The 25,892-nt window shown below is 40.8% G+C and overlaps 1 protein-coding gene across 4 annotated transcripts in view; it reads left to right on the forward strand.

The window, feature by feature from the left end:
* The window catches only part of CSMD3 (CUB and Sushi multiple domains 3), a 574,504-nt gene extending 549,356 nt beyond the window's left edge, over positions 1 to 25,148 (forward strand). For all 4 annotated transcript variants that reach the window (XM_081873886.1, XM_081873887.1, XM_081873888.1 and 1 more), the window contains 7 exons: positions 577 to 756; positions 4,349 to 4,414; positions 12,141 to 12,299; positions 15,279 to 15,391; positions 17,501 to 17,588; positions 21,129 to 21,264; positions 22,906 to 25,148. In XM_081873886.1, coding sequence (XP_081730012.1) covers positions 577 to 756; positions 4,349 to 4,414; positions 12,141 to 12,299; positions 15,279 to 15,391; positions 17,501 to 17,588; positions 21,129 to 21,264; positions 22,906 to 23,065 — 902 coding nt within the window. In that variant the 3' untranslated portion in view covers positions 23,066 to 25,148. The remainder of the gene's footprint in view (positions 1 to 576; positions 757 to 4,348; positions 4,415 to 12,140; positions 12,300 to 15,278; positions 15,392 to 17,500; positions 17,589 to 21,128; positions 21,265 to 22,905) is intronic.
* Positions 25,149 to 25,892: the final 744 nt, after the last annotated feature.

The following is a 25,892-nucleotide window of genomic DNA, read 5'->3' on the forward strand; positions in this document are numbered from 1 at the left end:
ATGGGGGCACGAGGCAGGAAGGTTCAAGCCCCCTTTTCCTTTTGTGTCAACTACCTTCGCTTCTGTTTTTAGAAAGCTACAGGAGTGGGCACGATTTGGTTTACATTAGAGGGTCTTAGGATGGAGTTTGTGGCTTTTGTTAAGGGTCCTCTTGCCTCTTCATGTATAATTCAAGCACTGATCATATCTGCCTTTCAATGCCATGGTTTATTTCTGTTAGTTTATATTATCATATTTATTCTTTTACCTTCCTCTCTAAAAGGAGCCCAGGGCAGCTTAAAACATTAAAAAAAAAACCCTGCAGAAAATATATATCTTAATACTTAGAAAATCCATAATCTTTATTTTATTTTTTAAAGCATCAGTTAATATCTGCAGTGTAAACAGCTTAGCATAGTTCTTACCCCCCACCCCCAAGCCTTGAGGAATGAGTGTGTTTTGACATTTTGTCGAAAAATAGCCAGTGTGGGGGACATCTAATTTTGTCTGGGAGGGAGATCCATACATGGGGAACTATGATTTATATTTTGTCTTGTGTTTTGTCACATATGTGATGAGTTATGACTTCCTTTTTAGCTCACAACTGCAAACAGCCAGAATCGCCAGCTCACACGAATGTTGCAGGGATGGATCTTCCCTCACTTGGTTATACCCTGATATACAACTGCCAACCAGGGTTCTTTCTCGCTGGAGGTTCGGAACACAGAGTCTGCAGATCTGATGGCACTTGGACAGGGAAAGTGCCTGTATGCGAAGGTAATTTCTTGCATCTTCTGTTTAGTTATTCAGGGCAGAACTCGATAGGATGGGAGACAGAAGACTGCCCTCACTCTCTGTCTCTTTATAGTCCTTGTAATTTGATATTCCATGCCACGTATCTTCTCATCCCAGCCAACCTGTGGTGTGAGAAAGGGGTCAGAGGATGCACACAGTGATTATGTCACATTACACATGGAACCAGTTTAGATAATCATTTTAACTGAGGTAGCCAGTTTAATGGCCTCCAGTGTTATTTGACTACAGCTCTCATCAGCCAGCTATCGTAGTTCAGCAACGTCTAGAAGATACCACACTGGCTACCCCTGGTCAGCGGCGGCAGGGCGGGGCGAGAGTGGGGGGGCACTGCGGGGCCCCCAAAGTCTGCCTGTTTCCTCCCACTCAGCCACCCTACAGCTGGGGGGGCGGGAGGCAGCGGGTAGACCATTTGGGCAGCGTGGAACCTGCGTGCGCCCAAGTCACTGTATCTCTTCCAGGAGAGATATGTGGCTTGGGCCCACTGCATGCCCCGCGGTGAGTACTGCCCAGCATTTTGTCACCCCCCTCAGTGGTGACACCCGGGGCAATCCGCACCCACCACACACCCCTTCCTCCGCCCCTGGTTACCTGGCCACCATGGTTTAGGCATGTGTCTATATGATTACATTTGCCTGTTAAGAGTTTATTATTGTATGGTGCAGTGTGTAATGTTAGGTTCAGAAAAAGCAATTGACCCTAGTGATAATTGTGGATGAGATGAAGTTTAAACTTTTGGTTCCAGGTTTAGCATTCTATACAAAACACTGGCTTATTGTAAATTCTCTCCCAAACCCCATCCCCACCCCCCCACAAACAGAGGGTTCAAGATTTTGTCCAGCATTATTTTCTAGGTGTACAAAAGTTCATCTAAAAGTGTCATATCCTTTAAGAACAGAGAGATGAAGAGTAGGTAGATAAGCTGTTGGCATCTTTCTTTAAATACTCTTTTCCCTTTACATCTCTGCTGCTTCTCCACCGAGTTTCATTATTTTCTTGGGGGGGGGGGGGAAGGATAAAGTTTCATGTTTATAAAATAAGTTAACTAGAGTGCAAATAGTATGAAAAGACCAGCCTGGTATCATTTCGTTCAGTAGTGCAAGTCATTCCACAGGACAGCCAGCTTCAAAAAGGGTGTTCTGACACAAACTTGTGGAGCCTTTTTGATCTTATTGATACATGCAGAAAACCTGAAGGAGCCTGTTTCAAATGGGAAGGTCATTAGGAGAAAAAGCAGGATGTTCCCTTGTCCTCTGTTGTTGCTGATGAAAATAGTCTTCACAAAAATGACTGCACTGGTGACTTTAAAGGAATAAAGAATTGTGTGGCTTTCATCTGTCTCGTAGCGATTCAAGTTACAGAAGACATCACAGTAATAAGGACACATGTGGCAGCTGCAAAGTTGGTCTGCCTTTATCACCCAAACTTCTCTTCCTTTCATAGATCCTTTGTAATTTTTGTGCAACCCTGACCTATAAGGAATGTGTGACTTTGGTTTGAGAAGATAAAACTGGTGTCATTTTCCAAACCCTTTTAAGAATATAGATTAGTGCTTAGGACCTTTTAAAATGCTTGGCAGCCCCACAAGATTTCCTGCAAGCTGCATGGGGATGACAATGGGTTTGTGACAAGTTCCATTGACTTAGGCAACTCCCCTCCCCTCAGACAGACAGAAAGACAGAATATACTTTGATTTTCATTTGTTGGCTTATCTGATTCTTATTTAGGTAAGTAGCTGTGTTGGTCTGACGCAGTCGATATATATATATATATATATATATATATATATATATATATATATATAGTCCAGCAGCACCTTAGAGACCAACTAAGTTTGTTTTTGGTATAAGCTTTCGTGTGCATGTACCTGAAGAAGGTGTACTAAAACAAGACAGTCTGCATCTGTGTTGCAAGATGTTGTCAGTTGAACTGAGCTCCCACCAGATTTGTCTTTTGGATTTATGTTGGTTTCCAGTATAGATACGTGAGAAATGAAGCACATAAAGCGTTTAAAAACCATATTGTCAGGAAAGCACTGTTTAATGTCTGGATAAGATATAAGGACTTGCTTGAAAACAAAACTCCAAGGTGGCTGTCACCAATGGAAGCGAAGGCTCAGAAAAAGCTCAATATGGAGGCCAAATGGCCGAAATATTGGGAAATTTTGGAACAAGAGGGAGATAGATTAAAACTGCAGAGTTTTGAAAAACTAAAAAAAAAGTGCGAGATTGGCTTCATTATTACCAAATAATGGAGGCTTACAATTTGGACAAGAAAATTGGCTTCCAGGTGGAAAAATCAAAATTGGAAACAGAACTGTTAGATCCCAAAATCAAGAACTTGTCAAGAATGTATAACTTGCTGTTGAAATGGAACACTCAGGATGAAACAGTGAAATCTGCTATGATTAAATGGGCACAAGATGTTGGACATAACATTATGATGGCTGACTGGGAACAGTTATGGACCACAGGTATGAAGTTTACAGCATGCAATGCCTTAAGAGAGAATATAATGAAAATGATATACAGGTGGTACATGACACCAGTCAAGCTCGCAAAAATTTATCATTTGCCCGATAATAAATGTTGGAAATGTAAAGAGACGGAAGGTACATTCTTTCATCTTTGGTGGACATGCCCAAGGATTAAGACTTTCTGGGAAATGATTTATAATGAAATGAAAAAGGTATTTAAATATACCTTCCTGAAGAAACCAGAGGCCTTTCTCCTGGGCATGGTCGGCCAGCTGGTGCCTAAGAAGGTTAGAACTTTCTTTATGTATGCTACAACAGCAGCAAGAATACTTATTGCAAAGTACTGGAAGACACAAGATCTACCTACCCGGGAAGAATGGCAGATGAAGGTGATGGACTACATGGAACTGGCGGAAATGACTGGCAGAATCCGAGACCAGGGAGAAGAGTTGGTGGAAGAAGATTGGAAGAAATTCAAAGTTTACTTACAGAAATATTGTAAAATTAAGGAATGTTAGAAGGATGCTGGAATGAAGTTACGTGGTTTTAGCAGAAATGTTATAAAGGACTAAGTAAAAATGGATTGTTAATTGGTGAAAGAAGAGAATGTAAAATTACAGTATATTAAGATAAATTATTAGGATAAAAACAAAGATGGAAAGGATTTGCTGAAATATCTAACTGAACTAGAATACAAAAAAGGGAGGTGTGAGGAGGTCAAGGAAACAAGCAAATGAAAGATAAGTTATGGGAAGGTTTGATTCGTTTTTTAATTGTTTGTATTTTTCTGGTTTTTTCTTTGTTTGTTTTTACTTATTGTGGTGTATTGTCTTGTTTTTTTTGTTTTTTGTTTGCTTAATTTGGTGTTTCCTCTTTTTTCCTTTTGTAACCTTTAAAACTTTAATAAATATTATTTTTTTAAAAAATAGATACGTGAGAAATGTCTCGCCTCTTTGCTTATTTGCAATTTAATGACATTGGTATTTCATCTTTGATATATTTGTGTCTATTTCTACATTTAATGTATCACAACCAGCATAGATGTAATAATAACTTATTCTTTATTACTTATATCAACAGCTGGTTCAAAAATATTGGTGAAAGACCCTAGGCCAGCTTTGGGGACACCAAGTCCTAAATTAAATGGTGAGTAACTTACTTTATTTATTTATTTATAAAAATCCTTACTGACTAGGCAGTTCAGAAACAGAACAGAAAAGATTTGCACAACATATTAGCATTGCAGCCTACGAGGATGTTAGCTTGCTGTTGATATTTCATTGCCAAATAAGCACGAGACAAAAACATGAGATATTTTGTCAGAAAGGAATGATGCAGTGTCGGAATAATTCTGTTTTTGCTCTTCACATAAATGGCAGCCTCCCAGTTTAATAGGATGTGTTCAGCTACCATTCATCTATCTTTTCCAAGATGTGGTGCTGCATGGGTTGCAAAGTCATTTCTCAGCTGCCTCAAAACAACAGTGCTCTTCAGAACTGATATACATAAGATCTGTTGATAGCAGAACTCGTACTACTTTCAAACTATTCCATTGATAAATCAGCAGCTGAATTTGTCCATAGTATGTATCAATATCGCACTGCCGCAGTCTGTACATTAAGGAGAGGGAAGATGGTATTTTGGAAGAATCAGGCTTAGTGTCTCCTCCCGCTCCCCCCCCCCCGCTTCAATCCATTCAAATATTACTGCATTAAACCTAAATTCAGATAAAAAGTCTCCTTGTTTCTTCCTTTTGGGAAAACAGCCTCATTATCCACTGTTGTCAAATGTGATCCTGCAATACATGTTTGCAAACTTTAGTAGTGTTGAAGGCAATTAAGTTAAGGAATAAAATCCACTCATCTATTCCAGGGTTTTTCCATATGTGCATTTTTGCAAATTTCTAGGACATGATGTATGCTTTCTCGATATAGTAAAAAAAAAAAACAAAAAAAAAAAACATAAGGAAAATATATATAGCATATGGATTATAAAGACAATTTTTGAAGCTTTATTGAACTACTGTTACAAAGCTTTCAGTAAAACAGAACATTAGAAGAAGAAATCAGTGCATGGCAGTTTCTGCAAACCCCCTTCTAGCCCAGCTGTGTCCTTACCTGCCCAACACCTGATGTCATGTATGATGCCAGATGAAGAGCAGGTCGCCATGGGTTTGGCCAAAATGGTATTGCAGGCCAAATGTGAAGATGCAACAGGCCTAATTAGGCCCATATGCCAGAAGTGCCCAGGAGCCATGGGCCCAGGAACAGTGAGTCCACCAGCGGCAGGGGCCCAGATATGAGAGAGGCAGTAAAACACAGGACAAACATACTGACTTTTGATTAGAGGCCTCCTGAGAACTGGGTTTACTTGAAACGAGAATCCTGAATCCAACGGCAAAACCTACCCAGAGGTAGTGGGAGGCTAATTGACTAGGGTATAGTTGGTGGAGATGTTATAGGGCCCCTAACCTATAGGGGTTGAGGAACACAATGAGTTATTTGTAGGGTATTGGCATCCTTACATGGGGAGCTCTAGGAGCCTTGAATGTCTTGTTGCATGAGGTGCAAGAATGAGGCCTGAGGCAGTGCTCACACTCGTGTGTCTCTGCACTGTCCTCTGGCATGATCCCTGGTTGCATTCCCAGCACACGCTATGACAAGGATTGCATTTGGGTGACTGAGCATTTAGGAGTGGTATATTACAGGGCTATAAGTAGCCTAGCAGTGGGCTGAGCCAAGCCACAAGGAAAGTTGAGCTGTCTTTCCCCACTGCTGCTACAGAGATCAGAGTCTGAGGGTTGCTTCTCACATTGCCTGATCCATAAAGGTGAATCCATGTACCGGTAATACATGCCTTTCATGCAAATCACATAATGAAGGACAAATAAGCCTTAATAAGGGGAAATTGGTGCCCAAAGAGCAGCAGATCAGGGCAGGGGACAGTGCCTGCAACATGCCCCCAGGTACTATCAGAGGTAGTGAGGTTGGACCATCAATTTTACATCAAAATATGTAACCATTCATTGTTACCCTAGACTCAATTACATTATAAGATGTGTCTACACAATGAATAGTGCATCTGTATCTCATTCTCTCTCACACATGCATGCACACAAAATCTTCATTTGTGTATATGACCTAGCCAACAGCAAGCATCTTTAAATCCCATGTAAGCATGAACTCAAGTCATGCTACGGAAATCAGAGGAAACTAAAAGTAGTTAACATTGTCTTTACAAAATTGAGAAGGGTTAATTATACATTTTGAGTGCGCAGTTGGCAGGGTCACTACTGCTCAGCTTGATGAATTATGTACATATAACATATAATGCAATAACCTGTCATTTAGCTAGTGTTTTTGGTCCAAGCATTGACAATCAGAAGCATTAGACAGCAATTGAAGAAATCAAGGAAGACAGACCCTCAAAACAATGATGGGACAGGTGGGAGCTAGACATTGCTAACAGTTGTATGGCATCACATACAAACCTGTGCATTTATTTATCTTGCCTGCGTATATGGAGTGCAATGCTTATTGCCACCAGTTGTGATACAGTGTTCTTTCATTAGTGTTGCTACTATAAATTAATCATAAGTGTGAGGATGGCAAATAGAGTAAATGGAATGGGATGGTGTAGGGAGGACAAAATGTGCTGTTAACCTGTAACACCTCCTGGATATATCTTAGAAAGACGAATCGCTGAAAAACTGATGGATAGGAAATTGATTCACAGAATAATAGGATTGTAGTGTTGGAAGGGACTCTCAAGGGTTATCTAGTCTGCGATGGCTCCTCCCCCTTTGTGGAATGCTCTCCCCAGAGAATCTCGTCTGGTGCTTTCATTATGTGTCTTTAGGCACCAGGTCAAAATACAGTCGTACCTTTGTTTTTGAACAGCTTAGTTCTCAAACGTTTTGCCTCCTGAATGCCGCAAACCCGGAAGTGAGTGTTCTGGTTTGCGAACTATTTTTGGAAGCCGAATGTCCAATGGAGTTTCCTGCAGCAAATCAGAAGCTGCGCTTTAGTTTCCGAATGTTTCGGAAGTGGAATGGACTTCCGGAATGGATTCCATTCGACTTCCGAGGTACAACTGTACTCCTCTTTTGGGACTAGCTCCCCCCCCCCCCGTGATAGTTTTATTAGTAGTAGTAGTAGTAGTAGTAGTAAATTGTGTTTCTAATTTTGTACACTGCCCTGAGATCTTTGGATAAAGGGTGGTATGTAAACTGAAATCATCATCATTACCATCATCATCCAACCTGCTGCAACACAGGAATTCAGGATTCCTGATAGCCTTTAAGAGCCACCAGATGTTGAAGAAAGTGACAATTTTCCAGCTGAGGGGGCATTTGTATGTGTATGTGTATGTGCTTGTGAAAATGACTGTACTTGAGTGAGCTGGAGGGAAAGCTCAGAGTTCGCTGAAGAGGAGGCAGCTAAGTTTGCAGGCCATTTTCTGGCAACATCTGGTGTACTATGGTGGTTTGGTTGTGTTGTACAAATGCTTCTTTATTTCCACTTATGATTTACTTAGGCATATATATTTTTAATCTACCATACCTTTCTGCCATTCCAAAGAGCCCTGGTCCCTTCCCACAGAATGCTGTTCCTCAGAGGGAGGCATTCTGGATTTCATTACAGATTTTTAAAGCCCAAATCAACTAAATTTGGACATACATACTTAAAAATGAAGTGAAGTACCCTCACTGCAGTCAAACATAAAATATGTAACATTGTTTTACTGGATCTCTTTAGATTTTTATTTTTCTTATTCTGCATAGTTATTGGTGTGCCCCCAACGATTTTTAATGCTTCACAGTCCTGAGATTCCCCATCTTCAAATCCAGGTGTGAGATTATATTCTCCTGTTGAAATTTAAAATCCTACCTTAGTGAAATGAGTGAATCCATTGATTCTGCTTTGCATTAGTGCTTAGCTCAACATTCTGCACCTCCATCTATAATAATCAACATTCATTTATTCCAAAAGGATTCCTTGGTAAGCTTTAAGAAATGACTAGAATGCACTTTAAAAAGCCTTACTTAAGGAACATTTGTGTGTGGTATACCCCAAAGAGTAAGTTAAAAACCATTATGAAGTTTTAACTCTGTTCTAAGTGGTCCTAAATAATTCACGTACTTTAAATACAGCAAAGTTGCAAACCTATGGACACCTAGAATGCTTGGAATAAGTTGCATTGAAGTAGGCTGAAGCAAGAGAGTCTAGGCCAGAAAGCATACATATTGTTATGAGTTGGGGTGGTGGTGGTAGTGCTGCTAGGCTATATGTATGCCTGAGCCCCTTCTAATTCCTGGATGTAACAGGATTCAATTCTTGGAATGGCCAGGCTAGCTTCCTGGTGAGGTAATGGTCCTCTAGGTATGGGCCATTAAAATAACAAAGGAAGTGGCTCTGTGCCAGACAGAAAATGGACTCGCTGGTAGTTAGAAAGACAAAGGCAGTGTTGGGAGCTCAGTGATGTGAAGATGGAAGCTGGTAGGCTAGGGAGCTGGGAGACAGAGCTATGCCTGATTTCTATTCAAAAACCCCACTTTCCTTGGGGGCTGCTGACAACCTGTGTGTCCTGAGCTTGTGCCAGGTAGCACATATACCATCCGCTCCCAGTTGGCATGAGAAGACTCTGTCTGTTTTTGTTTTGCATAATGTATTTGTTGTAGTGTTTAAATGGTAAACCACATTGTATGCCTTGGCAGGAAGGTGAAGTATAAATGAATAAGTGAGTAAGTGAATAAGTGAGTAAGTATAGGACTGCAACATAACTTGTGTAAAAGCTGAATTCAGCAAGACTTGCTTCAAGGAAAGTAGGAACAGGTTGGGCTGCACCTGATTTTATAAAACTAGCTTTTAAGATTTAAAATACAGGATCATAAGCTCAGTTGGTTAGAGCAATTTGCTGTTAAGACAAAGGTTGCAGGTTCGATCCCAGTATGGGAGACCTGCATATTTCTGTTAGAATTCCTGATCTATGATTGCAGTCATGGGATTTTTGTCTATCACATGACGGTGCATGTTTTGACTCCACAGAGTGGGAAGTGATGAAGACAGGATGTTTGTGTTACTGTGTTCCATGAAGTGGGACTATTGTCCTTTGTTCTTTTTTTCTCTTTGCTGTCTGATGCTAGAGAGAGAGAGGGAGCCGTGTTGCAGTGCTCTCTGTGTGTTTATATGTAAATAAAGTAGATTAGCCAAAATGCTGAGTTGCTGAAGTCTGTCACATGCATGCTGGGCAAACTCTGAGGATCCCTAAGTGTGCCAGTGTCGGTTGGCATCGGTCGCTATGATGTTCGGGCTGAAGAAAGCTTTTGAAGCTCCCGAATGGTTGACCAGGAGGGAGAGAACATGCCAGTCGGGCATGTGTCTCTGCCAGGGTCCTACTCGAGTGTAGGCTGAACTCCTGACAATTTCTGCATTGTAGGGAGTTGGACCTCAGTGTCCCTTCCAACTCTATGATTCTAAGTAATGAGCTACCACTGAGATCAGGATGCTATATGAGATTATGAAATAAGCTCCATGAACTAGGGATTGCTTCAGTCCACATTTTAATGCAGACCTACCTTATTCAGACTTCCTAAGCTATGCATGAACTGAAACACAGCTAACCCTTCAAAACTGGCCCTTCTCCAAATTTTGCAGTGCTGTTCTCCAACCCACAAAAGGGTGCACAAGAATGTGTATATTACAGGAACATATGTGTAACAATGCATATATTAGTGAAAATAACATCGTATATGGGGAAATTGCTTGTAAAACTTAGGAGAAATGTGTGGGACAAACTGGAGATGGAGAAAGGGGTCAGCTTTCTTCATTTGCACAAATAACCCCATGGTCTTGGAATAAGCCAACAGGTGCAAAGTCAGCCAAGACCGTTGCTATGGCAACATCGCAGTGCCATTTATATAAGTGATTAAGGCACGTCAGCTCATTAGAGTCTTGAGAAGTGAGTCAGAGTCTGTGTTACATCTTCAATTGCTGGGGCAACAGAAATTTGTGATTCGAGGACCCGCCACCCGCTTGAGGATACGAAAGTTACATGGACATGGTATATTAGGTTAATGGGCTAAAAAAGGCCACAACTTTATTATTACAGCATGTGAGAGGTATTGGCTTAGGCATTGGATAAAACAACAGAGCGTGACTCCGCCCCCTCAGGGAGGGGTGAGTCTATCAAGGGTTAACCACCAGTGGGAGGAGCCTGTTGATGCAAATACAACTGAAAGCTCCCCCTGATGTCACCAGGGGTCATGCCATGGCCCTAGCCCCCAGCAAGGGCGTCGGACAGGATCCACGACTGCCAGATTCCTTTACCAGAACACCTATAAAATGGAGGGGTAGGCAATGGCCACACCCTGCCCTCCAACACACAACCATATTCCAATGCCTAACCGCCAATACCCAAAAGTTGTGATGATTTGCTACGAGGTAGGCGAAAAACCAAGTGGCCAGTGCCAATTTGCCAGTTGGACAAAAATTCCTACCAGGCCCCTTGGCCAACCAAGGTGACCAACGACAGGTCCATAGCAATGTCAAGAACCAAGCAATGAGCTAAGGGAGGGTGGGAGGGTGATCCAATGAGAAGCATGTCAGCTCATTAGAGTCTTGAGAAGTGAGTCGGAGTCTGTGTTACATCTTCAATTGCTGGGGCAACAGAAATACTTCATACTTCGTATATCTGTATGTGCATAGCTTACAGCTGTGAGTATATATCAACATCCAAAACTGTATTACTGAAGCCTTTATCTTCTGCAACAGTAAACTATTTGGACCTTAAGCTGCCTCTGTGTGGTGACTGGAACTGGGGGCAACTTCCCCTGCATGGGTTTCTTACCACAGATTCCCAACAAAATCTGCACTGAAATTGTGACAAGTTTTTCATGAGGACTTTAAAAAATGAATCACTGGTTAGACTGGAAAAATGAGAAACTGAAATTGACATGTTTAGCAACTCTACCACGAGTTTAATACTCACTCAATCTTCCAAAAACATATATGTTATTTAAAGGTATAGCATCACACGTATACTCATTCTTGTTGTTTTTTGTAATACATGCAAAGGGAAATAAGTTAAGCAGTCAATGTGGCTACTGATTAGTGATCAATGTGGTATTTAGTATGTCCTTTCAGGTGAGGCATAAATACTCAGAATATCTCTCTGTGAATGTTGGACATACGGAATCCCATAGAATCGTATTTTGGCTTCTAAAAGTTCTCCTTAAATTTCTTCCCACATATTAATAATTCTGTGATTTGTGAATAATTAATTTAGAAACAATGCTCTTTTCTTCTTTATGGTTTCTGTGAAGTCCCCTATATGACCTGAGCATGCACATGTCACAACTTTTGCACCCTACAAGGACAGGGGTGTCTCTGCAGCTACATTTGGTAATGGGATTTCACACTGTTTAAGAAATGGAATATGTCTGTAAACTACCTAGAGCAAATTTTGGGTGGGGGCACTGCTGGGGAGAAGAACAATTTCTGATGAATAGATTCTGTTAGTAGAATGACACCCGCTGGATTTCATCCTCTCTATATAATTTGTCTACATGCAGGCATAAAAAGTTGGTTAAAATCTTGTCTTTTGACTGCATCATTTCAATATGCACGTAACATTATTATTTTTCCATTAGGACAGGTGCAGTTAAGGCTAGCTCACAGATGCTTTCTCAAGCACCATTGCTGTGCATTATGTATATATGGGCTACATTCTGTGACGATCATAAATATAATTTCCAATAACAAAAAAATAATTGAAGAGGAGAGAATGAGCATCTATTCTCATTTTAACCTGAGCTATTGCAATCCAAATATGGCTATGTTCATTAACATTTTGGATGTTTTCCCCGCTACAGTTCCTGACGATGTGTTTGCCCAGAATTATATATGGAAAGGCTCCTACAATTACAAAGGCAAAAAGCAACCCATGACCTTGACAGTTACAAATTTCAATGCAACGTCAGGGAGAGTGAACGCGACACTCACCAACAGCAACATGGAGCTGCTACTTTCAGGTAAGGTCATGGAAGTAACCGATGGCCTCATATTGCTCAATCCAGTCCCCGCTTGCGAATTTAGTGAAGCTTACTTCTGAGTAGGCGCATACAGGAGTGTGCTATCGAGTATGGCTGAACCGTACCCAGTATTTTTCAAAACAAAATCGCAATAAATAAATAAAAAAAATGTCCTTTATGGAGTGATATAGAGGAAGAGAGACAATTATATTAGTCAATGAGTTGCTTCAGATTCTATTTTGCTTTTTTGCAACAATAATAGAACACACAGATGTTCCAGTCACATGGAAGTTAGGATGGCCTGATTTGGCTCTACCTTGATCACAGAGATCCTCTTGTGGGGCACATCCCTGTCCGTTGGATGTTAATAGGGACTGAGCCATTATTGGGGCAAACTCTGACCTGTGGAACTCCATGCCAGTAGCGTTTCGGCAGGAACTGCCCGGCCCTCATTCAGATGTATTCTGAAAACTGCATTGCTTGCTTTAAAAAAAAAAAAAAAACTAGCTAGTATTGACATTAATTATTTAAAGTATATTTTTATTGATGCTTTCTTAATTTTATCATGATTTTTGTATGTTGTATATACCACCTAGATATACTTTTATGAAGCACAGTCTATAAACATTTCAGTCAATCAATAAATATATGTGGGTAGCTGCTCGCACATAGGTTTTTACTACGCAGGCATCTCTGCCAATCCAGTGCTATGTAGGATGCAAGGTTTGTGCTAGTGGTGCTGTCCTGCTCTCCTGCTCTTATATGTGGAGAATGACAGAATAGGGCTGAAATTAATGTAAATTTGTAGGGAGCAACAGTGGCTGGCTCCTTATAAGAGTCCATTTACTCCTAGCCATCCTTGCTCGAGTCTGCAGTGGCACTCCATCATAATTTGCCAGGAAAAGTAATCCAAGGAATTTATCAGAGAAGATAATTCATTCATCATGCTAAAACCTGTCAGTTTAACTTCAGCTTTTAATATTTTCCTGAGCCCAGTAATTCTTTGGCAGCGAAAGGAGACATCTGGCAATAGCTGGGTGTGTGCTGCCTCTTGGCTGATCAGGCTTAGACACGGATAATAATTTAAACCATCGGAACACAATGTAGACTTAAGGCCTGACTAACTTTTCACATTGATTTCAGTGGGACATAAAATGTACCTTAACTTAATCTGGATCCAGCCCAGAGTGTATTCTCTGTCACTCGTTGCCCAAACGTTTGCTAGCCTTTGGATAATAGAGCAGAGGGAAAGAGCAACGAGGAGAGGGGGAATCAGGGCAGGTTTGTCCTGGTTTCTGCCCAGACCATAATCATAGATGGAGAATCATTGGGGAGAAGCTGTCTGCTCTCAGAGATAGGAGTGCCTCTGGTGACCAGGCTGTGCACTTCCCCCAGTACCAGCAATGAGCTGGTACCCTCTCCAAATTCCATTGCTGTGTTGCATGCCATGGCACCCGGGATGTATTGTTCCCAGGAGAACAATAAATCACACTGATACAGAGTATTTTGGTTTATGGGTTCAAATAGGCCACAACTTTATTGGTTACAGATGGGAGTGGCTTGGCTTAGGTATTGGGGTGAAGCCATTCTTGACTCTTGCCTGCCTGCAGGGAGTCCATGGAAGGGTAAACTACAGATAGGGGGTACCCTATAACTTACATCAGATAATGGCACCACCCCGAGGGGCTGTGACATGGCCCTAGCCCATGCCCAGGCTTCGGACAGTATTCACACCCTGGATCCCTTTAACAGGATACCCTTATTGAGGAGGGGCAGGCGAAGACAACAACCTCCCCTCCAACCAAATGAAGGCTTACCCAATGCCTAACCTCACAAAAGTTGTGATGATTGCTACTAGATAGGCAAAAACCCAATGACCGGTACCAATTTGCCGAGGGACAACAATTCCCACCTGATCCCAACAACATGGTGACCAACAACTGCCATAGCAAGGTCGTATCAGAGCAAAGCATGAGAAGAGGGTGGGTGGGTAGGGGGATCCGACAAAGAGGCAAGGAATAATAATAATAATAATAATAATAATAATAATAATAATAATAATAATTTATTTATACCCCGCCCATTTGGCTGGGTTTCCCCAGCCACTCTGGGCGGCTTCCAACAGAACACTAAAATACAATAACCTATTAAACATTAAAAGCTTCCCTAAACAGGGCTGCCTTCAGATGTCTTCTAAAAGTTTGGTTGTTATTTTTCTCTTTGACATCTGGTGGGAGGGCGTTCCACAGGGCGGGTGCCACTACTGAGAAGGCCCTCTGTCTGGTTCCCTGTAACTTGGCTTCTCACAGTGAGGGAACTGCCAGAAGGCCCTCGGCGCTGGACCGCAGTGTCCGGGCAGAACGATGGAGGTGGAAATGCGCCTTCAGGTATACTGGACTGAGGCCATTTAGGGAAGAAGGAGCTGGCCGACTACACCGAGATGAAATGGCCTGTGGCCACACACACCCTGGCAGTAGATATGCTGGGGCTGTCCCCAGCACAGATGACGCGGCCAGCCATGATGCTGGGGGAGGGAAGTAGCATACGGAAAACTGTTGAGGTTTGGCTGACTGGTGAACAGACTTCCTTTCCCTGGCAAGAAAAAGAGGAGCCATCTCCTGAGTGGGGGAAGTGAACACCTACAGCCTCAGTTTCCTAATATCAGCCCCCTCCCCCATCTTCTTGTTCCTCGCTGCATTTCGGCCTGCTTGTCCTCTCCTGAGCCCAGCAATCCCTCAGGACTCATGGCAGGGATGAATAGATAGATGGCCAACATTCCACACTGCTAATCTGAATGTGTAATTACTCTAACAGATATTTCTTCTGGTCCATTGTTAACTATCTGAGCAAAATGTAAATCGTTGACCTTCACACCTTGCCTGTGTGATTGTAAGGACTTCCTGTGGGAAACTTGAAGGTATTTTTCTTAGCTCAAATTACTTACAAGTGGCACAGATCAACTACTTTTATATTTTACAGGGGTGTATAAAAGCCAAGAAGCCCGTTTAATGCTCCATATCTATCTCATTAAAGCACCATCCCATACTTCTGTGAACAAACTGAAGGAGGAAAAATGGGCTATGGATGGCTTTGTGAGTATAGTTCCAGCAAAATCCAATACTTTCTTAATAGAAAATGATGGCTTGTGCATGAGACCAGAAAAAAGACATTTTAGAAATGAAAGTTTAATTAGCAATGCTGAAAAATGGGATCATACAGACGGATGCTGACAGGGCAAGAACAAACGTTGGTGCTAGAATGTAGTGGCATTCTGAAAGGTCTGGGGAAATGCCACTGACTGGTTTCAAAGGTAGAATTATTCTTAAATAGTACTTACAGTTTGAGCAGGCACTTGTTCGTTTCTTTGAAAAACACGTCTGCATCAACACTTTATTGTAAGAGCATGAGATGCTTTCCTATTCATTCGCTTTGCATTTTTACGCTGAAAGTAAGCTGCTTGATCCATAGCAGCCCAATGGAGTGTTTTGTAGGAATACAGACCGATCCTGTTGCCTGGAACTTAACTTCAGGAAGGGCATAAGGCACAACCCAGAATTAGGCATTGTGTTGCATGTGCGCCATGGGCCAGAATCAGCAATAGCGTCACAGTCTGTGGTGGCAGAAGATGTCAGAAGTGTTGTATGGCGTGCAGTGATGCTTCATGGGACCCTTGAGGAAGCCGCCTTATATCAAGTCAGATAATTGGTCCATTTACTTCAGTATTGGCATCACTAACTGGCAGTGACTTTCCAGCTGTTGGGAGCACAAATTGTTCCTTCTACAATGGGTGAAATATATTCTATCTATAAGGACAAAACCTAGATTTGTTACAATGGCAACACTCTGGTTCAGTATGGACAGCAAGCAAAAACCTGCATCTTCTAGTTTTTTCAATCTGAAATCAACATGGCGGTATTTCTAGGTATACATTAGCACAAGAAAATTCATAGTTTGGTTTTTTTAGCAGCAGTGTAGCTAAGCTAAGCAAAGGTGTGATATCATGGTTTTCCTGCCCCTATTCTAGTAGACCCAAAACAATGGATTCATGTTACACAACACAAAAAAAGGGAGATTCCGACTAAATATTGGGAAGAACTTTCTGACAGTAAAAGCTGTTCAACAGTGGAACAGACTCCCTCAGACTGGAACTTCTGACATATTTTTATATTACAAAGGGGGGTGGGCACAATTTGGACTGTAGTAGTGGCACTGGGACAGAGAGGCTCTATACATTTGCACCTGCACTGATTCCCCAACTTTAATCTTTGGTAAATGGAACCAGTTCTTCCCTATCAATTATGGGGAACATGTGGCCCTCCAGATGTTGTTGGACTCCATCAGACGCAGCCAGTATGGCCAATGGCCATGGCTTAGGAGAGTTCAGCTATATCTGGTGGGCCACACATTCTCCATCCCTGCTTTAAGGAATGGCCTGAGTAGGTGAGACTAAAAACCAGATCACATGAAGACATCAGTGAGCAGCCGTCACTGAAAAGCAGGCAGTTACAATGCTAGCAGTGTACAGTGTACATTGAAAGTGATTGTTTAGCTGCTGTTGTGCACTGCTCTGTGCACAGTGGATTGCAATGGAAGTTACTGGATTGCAATGGATGTAAAAGCCAATGATGGCTTATAAATGTGGCATGCTGAAGTCCAACCTATGTCTGCTGCTGTAACTGGTGCAAAAGTCATTGCCCATGGCAGTTATGCACCACCAGGTCCTTTTCCATCATCGAGCACCTGTTGACACCTACTTAAATCCCTTTTAGTAATTGTGCACTAGGTGCTTTGAAAGATAACCATGTGTGTCCCTCTGTGTGTGTGTGTACTAAAATCAATTTTAGATAACACATTGACTAGTTTTTTGTGGGGGCTTTGGATAATTTATTTATAACTTGTTTGTGGTAGTTCTTTGTGACAAATGTACATAGCAACCACACACTGAAATAAATACTTTCCCCCTAGTCTCTTTTACTGATAGTAATCTCAGATTTTAATAAAATAACAACACATTTTAAGGCAATTCAGACACAAAGGTTTATAACGGCCCACATATTCTCTTAGCTCAACTACCTCCTGCTTGGAAAATCTATTTCCAAGGAGCTGAATGGTTTAAGTGCCCAAACCTAATCTCCTTCTTAATGTTTAACCAATGTATGTATATCCACTTTACTTCTCTTCTTTTTAAAAAATCCCTTTAGGTTTCCGCCGAGCCTGATGGTGCTACCTATGTTTTTCAAGGATTTATCCAGGGTAAAGATTATGGGCAATTTGGACTTCAAAGACTAGGTAACCAGTATGCATTAATATTAAAACCTGGGCAATCATTTGGGATTCATGTGTGAAGTGAGGAGCGGGACCCCAGGTTTCATGGATCATTTGGCTATGTGTGCATAAGGCTGCATGATTGAGAACCCCATAAAAATCCATGTTCCCTGATTTCAGGGTGAGAATGTGCATGTCTGCATTTACATGTTTGTAGATTCTATGCGCACATAGCCTATCGACATGTGGAGTCTGGTGGTGGTGGTGGGGAATGGTGGCAAGATCCTGGTCTCCCTTTTGCACATCAACTACACAGGGATTCCGAATGTCTGAATATGGCTCTAGTTCTGTTGTTTCTCGATAAAAAATTATTGCATCTGCTGGAGTGCTGAAATATGACTTTAAATTATGTGAATGAAGCATTCTAAATATAGCTAATACTGGGCATGTCTACAGTCTCCTTAGTACATGGCCACAGGAAGCTTGGACTATGCTGATTTTAACTGCTGCCAGCCTCTGGTGTGTAAATGTGCAGATTTTAGTCCTGGCCTGGGTGCACCATCTTTACAAATCATTCTAATTTTGGTTAGAGATAGCATGCCAACAAAAGCCAAATCCTAGATAAGTGGTTCACCATAGGCTATGGGCAGCTAAAGTAAAGAAACTGTTCCCCACCCTTCATCCCACATTGTCTCTATGCACTAAGTTGGTTGGGAGAGGGGGCCCTGAACAACTTAGGACTAGTTATAGATAGGTAGCCGTGTTGGTCTGCCATAGTCAAAACAAAATAAAAAAAATTCCTTCCAGTAGCACCTTAAAGACCAACTAAGTTAGTTCTAGGTATGAGCTTTTCGTGTGCATGCACACTTCTTCAGATATCTGATATCTGAAGAAGTGTGCATGCACACGAAAGGTCATACCTAGAACTAACTTAGTTGGTCTTTAAGGTGCTACTGGAAGGAATTTTTTTTATTTTGTTTTAATTTAGGACTAGGATATCTAAGGGACTTCCCTACCTGACATCCTCAGATGGGGCACTTCTGACAATAGCATATGCCCCAGAGGTATGCCTAGCTTGTACAATAAACTAGACCTTTAGTGTTGCACCTCCAGCTCTCTGGAATCAATTTCCAACCAAAATCAGCCAGACACCTTGGGTAATGATGCACCCACTGAAGACATTTTGTTTAGGAAGGCTTTCCTTAAGGCAGTGGTGACCAAACATGGCCCTCCAGATGTTTTGAGATTACAACTCCCATCATCCCTAGCTAACAGAACCAGTGGTCAGGGATGATGGAAACTGGAGTCCCAAAACATCTGGAGGGCCGAGTTGGGCCACCACTGCCTTCAGGTGTAACCCAGTCATTTACAGAAGAGCATCATTGTATTTAATGAAATAGATGTTGTTTTTAGAGTTTGCATTGGTGGTTTTACTGCTTTAGTTTGTTGACCTGATTTCATTTTCCTTAGGGTGTTGTGTTTCTGTGGCTTGTTCTGTTTTAACCATGTGAACATCAATGGCTTCTTGCTGCAACAGAGTATATAAATTTGTAAATAAGTAAATTTCTCATATTTAAAAATGGTATTCTCATCAAAGGGTACCACAGGATATAAGTCACATCTAGCTGGGTTGGATCAGCATCCAGTTTCCAACAGTTGCTTAACAGAACATTTTTACCTGAAATCCAAGTTTGCGTTTGAAACCTGGCATTGATTGATGGCTCTTTTTAAATTTTGGAGGTGCAAAGGGGAAGGTAACACTGCAACTAGCCAATTTCCTACAAACAGCCTCTGAATTAGTGTACAGTGGTACCTCTGGATGAGAACAGGATCCGTTCCAGAGCCCCGTTCACATCCTGAAGTGAACGCAACCCGCGTCTGCGCATGCACGGGTTGTGATTCGCCACTTCCGCGCATGCGCGTAATGTCATTTTGAGCATCTGCGCATGTGCAAGTGACAAAACCCGGAAGTAACACACTCCGTTACTTCCAGGTTGCCGCAGAGCGTAACCTGTAAATGCTCAACCTGAAGCACATTTAACCTGAGGTATGACTGTAATTTAAAGTATCGTGGCTTAACATGCAGACATCCTGATTTCTTGGTATCACTTTTGAGGAAGACTGGAGAGGTGGGGAGTTTGAAATTCAGACATGTTGCTTTTTGCTCTATGCCTGTTGCTTTGTTTGCCTATCTTTTCTTCCAAATTTCATGCCCCTAACAAAATATTAATAATTGAATCCACGATCATATAAAAAAAGACAAAAATGTTAGGTAGCTAAGAGAAAATATTTAGCTGTTAATTATTGCAGCCCATCTTTAGAGTACTGCGGTGTTTTTTCCCTTAGACAGAAGCTGGTATATCATTAAATGTTTTCCCTTTTTGGGCAGTAGAATTCCGTTTAGACCAACCTGTGCAGTTTTACAAGAGGAATTAGCTGCTGTAATCTCTTTTAAGTAGCTTGGTCACTTTCTACTATTATAATTTTATCTGGAGGCGAAAATATGTTCTTATAGTTTCCAGGGACAATCAACTTCTCATTTTTATTGTCAATATAAAGGGGACGAATAACTTCTCAAATATAAGCTGAGGCAATTTATTTAGTCTTGTAAATATTAAAGAACTGGGTTGGACAGCTCTCTATCCTAAAGATATTTCTACACCAGCTTGTTTGTATCTTATCCAACCTTAAAAAGGAAGGAGGAAAAACAGTGAGACATTCCTTACCCACTTCCTTTCCTTATTTCAGATTTGTTTTTAACTTCCTGGTTGCTTCCACTAGTGAGTTAACACATGAGCCAGTCACTGTAAGGAGCCTATATAACAAGGACAGGTATTTCTTTCACATTGTTGGGAAGAGGAACACTGTGTTTACAGCAGGAACTGGTGTTTATGCCTAGCAACATTTCATGTGCTGTTGTAAAAATAATAATAGTAGTAATGATGATGATGATGATGATGATTTATTTGTATCCTGCCCTCCCCTGCCAGTGCTGGGCTCAGAGCGGCTAACATCATATTAATAACACAATATACATAAAAACAAGCATCCCAAAATTAATTTGAATAACTTATAATTAAAAATAAACTAAACAAATGGCAGTCCTCAGGTTAAATTGAAAGCGGTTAATTCTCACCAGGAACAGCTGTTTCCACTGATATTATAAGGACCTGTGAGTGGGCTGGGAAACCTCCTTCATGCTTGTTCTTATACAAAGAGAAAATGAGTCAGACTGAACCCTGGCCAAAGGCTTGGCGGAACAGCTCCATCTGGCAGGCCCTGCAAAAAGATGTCAAATCTCGCAGGGCCCTGGTCTCTTGTAAGAGTGTGTTCCACCAGGCCGGGGCCACGACTGAAAAGGCCCTGGGCTCTGGTCGAGGCAAGTCTGACCTCCCTGGGGCCCGGGATCTTCGGGGTGTTGTTATTAGCAGACCATAGCTGTAGAACTCACGAACATCAGCTTCTCTTGTTTTTACTGTTTTATTCCATGGTAGAGTGAATTTTTGGAATGAGAAGCATGACAGTGGGTAACAGAAATAATTGTGCTTCTGTGTTTCCTTCCAGGACTCAACATGTCTGAAGGTTCAAATTCGTCAAATCAACCACATGGTACAAACAGCAGTTCAGTGGCTATTGCTATTCTTGTGCCTTTCTTTGCCCTTATATTAGCAGGATTTGGGTTTTACCTTTATAAACAAAGGTGAGTATGAATGTAAACTCTCTCTTTGTGTGTGTGTTTGCTGTATGAAGTTTAGAGCTGGATGTTTAAGGCAAATTCCACTATGTAGGTATCAGTGCTTACCTGGAAGAAGGGAAGGTGAGTAAGAGGGTAAGGTGAACAAGAGATGTGTTAATAGGGCAATTCCACTCTACATGCTTTTAGTTTAATGGTTCTAAGCTGGGTGTTCATTATATCTTCTTCCCATTTCAAGACTTGCCCCCAGTCTATTGTTCTCTAACACATACCAATGGGGAGAGTAAAATGCTGCCCCCTTTAGCTGTTTAACAGCTCTTATCATCAGTAAATACTCCCTGATGTTTAGTCAGACTCTCCTTTCTTGTAACTTGAAGCCACTGGTCCAAGTCCTACCTTCCAGAGCAGGAGAAAACAAGCTTGCTCCATCTTCCATGTGACAGCCCTTTAGATATTTGAAGATGACTCTCATATCTCCTCTCAGTTTCCTCTTATTCAGGCTAAACATACCCAACTCCCTCAACTGTTCCTCATATGGCACACATTCCAGCTTGTCAGTGTCATTAAATTCTGGTGCCTGGAATTGGACACAGTACTGGCCTGATCAAGGTGGAATAGAGCGGTTCTATTACGTTCCTTGATTGTGACACAATACAGCCTAGAATAGCTTTCGATATTTTTTTTGCTGATGTATCACTGTTGACTCATTTTAAGCTTGTGGTCTACTAAGATACACTACATCCACAGCATTCCCCACCAAGCTTGTAACACTGTTAAAAAAAGAAATGAGATTCATCTGGCATGCCTTGTTCTTGAGAAACCCATGCTGGTTCTTAGTTATCACAGGATCCTTTTCTAAATGCTCAAAGACCAACTGTTCAGTTATCTGTTCTAGGGCCTTTAATGGTATTGACGACACAAATCTTTGTGATGAGACCCAGTTTCAAAACCTTGGTATTCCTACCCAACCAGAAAAAAGAGGCCTTGAGGAAATCAAAGGCAGTAGCAATATTTGCCCTGAATGGCTTTGGCCCATCTTCACTATTATCATTAAATTGAATTATTTAGTGCCTGTAGGCCCCATTATTCTATTCAAGATAAATTAAGAGCTCTCTTGAAAAACATTCAGTCTAGTGCATGCATATACTAACCTCATTTAAGAACTGTCAGGGATGCTTGATAGGCAAGGTTATTGTCTTACATTATACCTTTACTTGCTCTGTTTAAATTGTTGTTGTAAATTATTCTCTCGAAGAGAGGAACAAGGTTATTCAAATTTCTCGGCAACTCAGGACAGAGCAATAAAAAGGGGATGCTGTGTACTTCACATATTGCCTATATTTTGCTTTTGACATTTACAGTATTGTGACTCATATTTCTTGTATAATTTATCTTACATCCCACATAGTTTACCAGCTTGTAAGTGCTTAGAAAAGTCCTATGCCCGTTACATTTTATTATGGAGAGTTGCTCCACAGTTGTCATTGACAATTTACTCATTATCAAGTTATGCTGACAATTGTACACTTCTTTCAGACACCCAGTCTGTTGCCCTCTGTTGAATTTACACCTTGCCTCGAAAAAAGTTATAAATTATTTCATTACACAAATAATTTTGTTTTCTTTATTGTCTGCCTTCCTCAACAGAACTGCACCTAAAACACAGTACACAGGATGCTCTGTACATGAAAATAACAATGGGCAAGCTGCTTTTGAAAACCCCATGTATGACACGAATGCAAAGTCCGTCGAGGGGAAGGCTGTACGATTTGATCCCAACTTGAACACAGTCTGCACAATGGTATAACATTGCGACGGCTTGACTTCAGAGATGTGAAAATTGAAACACAACACCACAGTGCACACATCGTTCACTGGTGTAAAACAAAAACAAAAATGAAATTAAAGCACACTTTTCAGGATTTCCGGGGTCACCTTCTCCTGAGGACGAGACAGAGAGACAAGAGAGGATTTCTTTTTTTTCCTTTTCCTTTTTCTTTCATAAACTGGAAAAAAAACTTATATTGACTTCATGGTTACCGTGGAGTGTTTTACAGAAAATGTGCTGCACTCTAGGAGTGCTTACTCACAGTTTATTTGCTTTTTTTAAAAAAGGAGATTATTCTAAAAAAAATAAAAATAAAAAAATAAATAAAACATATTTGCATATATTGGAGGAGCATCCACTATCAGTACTTCTGTGCTTTATAAACTATGCTAGAGGGACTGGGTTTAAAAGAACAAAACAAATGATATATGGTAGAAATTAAGAGTTATATTTACAGGAAGGAGCAAGAGTCATGAGCTACATCATTCCCTCAACAGTTAGAATTGGGTCCCATTCTCTCAATTGTACCTCCCTTTAAAGAACAAGGCTCACACCCTGTACCTTTGAATTTCTAAGATTATGTCATGGCCATTAATCGGCTTGAGCTTGCTAGTGCAACCTATTATTTCTGTGCCACGGTGGGATAATTAAGTGTCACGTTCTCAGGTTCTTTTGTTTCATGAATTTAAATTCCTTGCTCCATTTTTGCCTTCATTGTTCTTCATGCTAACATCTCCTGCTACAGTGGGCTACAAGGAGCTGCTGCATTTTTCTTCCTCTTCACAGGTTGGCATTTCCTTTCCCAGCAGCCACCAATCCGACAGCAGTTGGGACACACTGTACTACTTAACAATCTAGGATCCGTAATGCTGCAGTACTCGTCGTTTCAGAGGACAATTTGTGAAAATATCCAATTAACATGCTTTTTGCCCTAGCAATCCCAGTTTCTCATTTTTTGAAATTTTCACACAAGACGAACAACAGACTACAACACCGCACACCAAAATGATAAAGGATATTAAGCATTAAAATTCAGATCCTTTGAAATTGTGAGTTTCAGCAGTGTTACAGGTCCTGCTTCCACTCTGTGTTAAATGCTAAACACAGGCCAGTAAATCTGCAGTGACTACAAGATGCACTTTGATCCATTAATGTCTTTATCGCTTTGATGCACCAAAGGAGCAATCTTGTTCTCTGGGTCTTCCCAATATAGGAGGGCACAATGATCTGTCATAGGAGGGCATGGATCTGTCCTCTCATTGAAAATAAAGGGATATCCTACAAGAGCAGAACCCACATGTCTGCTCCACTCCACTCTGTTGATTGGGATTATTTTGCGGTACATTATTTGTTTCATTGTAGTATGCTGTGCCAATAAATAATGTGTTTGGGCGGGTGTATACTAAAAGCTTTGCCAAAGCTGTGCCAGGCATTTCTGTGTCTTCAAATGGTTATGCCAGCACAAATGTTTTAAATACAGATTATGTAAAACAATTCACATAGCAAAAATACTGGTATTGAAATTGGCCCTTCAGATTTCCGTTTGTGTGATTCCAATTTCCTTGTGACCATTAATTTGCAGCACACTGGTAGAAGTTTCCTACTGAATTCAACAGGTTTTGGTTTTAAGTCCCAACAAAACCTGCCTCATTCTAATTTGGGAAGTTTGTGTTTGTTTTGGAATATAAATCAGTATTCATGTTTGAGAGACAAATCCTATTCAGTTACGATTTGTTCTGTTGCAACAGTGCAATGTAAATAAGGGTACAGGAAGCAAAATAATCAGTTCCTTCAAATCCTACTTCCTTCTAAGTTGGGTTTAAATCATCACAGGCCTATTTCACTCTCATAGAAGGAATGCGATTTTTGTTTTGATTATAGTTTTGTAACTGAATTATGAAATGACAGTCTGAGTAATTCCCATGTCATAGTTCATTGTCTTCCTTTTATAGCATGAAACCATTTGGGAGTCATCAATGCTGTACATTAGCTGGTGTTAATTATTTGGTACTATTGTCTCTTCCCAGACATGAATAACTCTGTGAAAAATCAAAGTGTTGTTTTTTTTTAAATCAACATTATAGAGAGTGCCTACCAAAAACAAACAAACCATCTCCCCTCCCCTCCTGCCCCAAATCCATCATTGTACCCCGGATTGCTGCTTGAATTTCTATGGTGTTTGATGAATTTCTTATAAACCATTTTACAGCCTTTTTGTTTTCAGAATTCATACAGTTTTGTCCAGAAACTGTCTTCTACTAAAAGAATGCCATTTTTATATTTTATACCATCACTTTGTTATTTATTCTTGTTTATTCAAATGATTGCAATAATGATGATTCACTCATTAATGTTAAGGTTAATACATTTGAGATCTTGTTTAAAATCTTGTTTCTTCTGCAACTGGCTACTCCTCTTATATTAATGCATACACTTTTGTAAAGAAGTCTATTTTTATGAAAAAAAGGGGATTTGTAAAAGTATGATGTAAATTTTCAGTGCAATGTAAACAAAATAAAAATGGATAATTGCTTTTGTAACACTGAGTATCCTTTACAATAGAAGATTTGGAATCTTTGCAGGCTTGGAGAATAATGGAATTCCACATGCAAATTTTACAATTTTGCATTCCCCCCCCCCAAAGGCTCAAGCTGTGCAGTTCATAAGCATGGAAGGAAAGCAAAGATAACAGACGTAAGTTCAAAGTAGTTAGAATGATGCAGTTATCCACCTTTGATTTAAACTAACCACTTTGTCCTAGTTAGGAGGACACAGCAAACCACTCTTAGTTGAAAGTGGAAGCTTG

This window comes from Podarcis erhardii (genome assembly GCF_964252035.2).
Source record: "Podarcis erhardii genome assembly, chromosome: 8".
Lineage (NCBI taxonomy): Eukaryota > Metazoa > Chordata > Lepidosauria > Squamata > Lacertidae > Podarcis > Podarcis erhardii.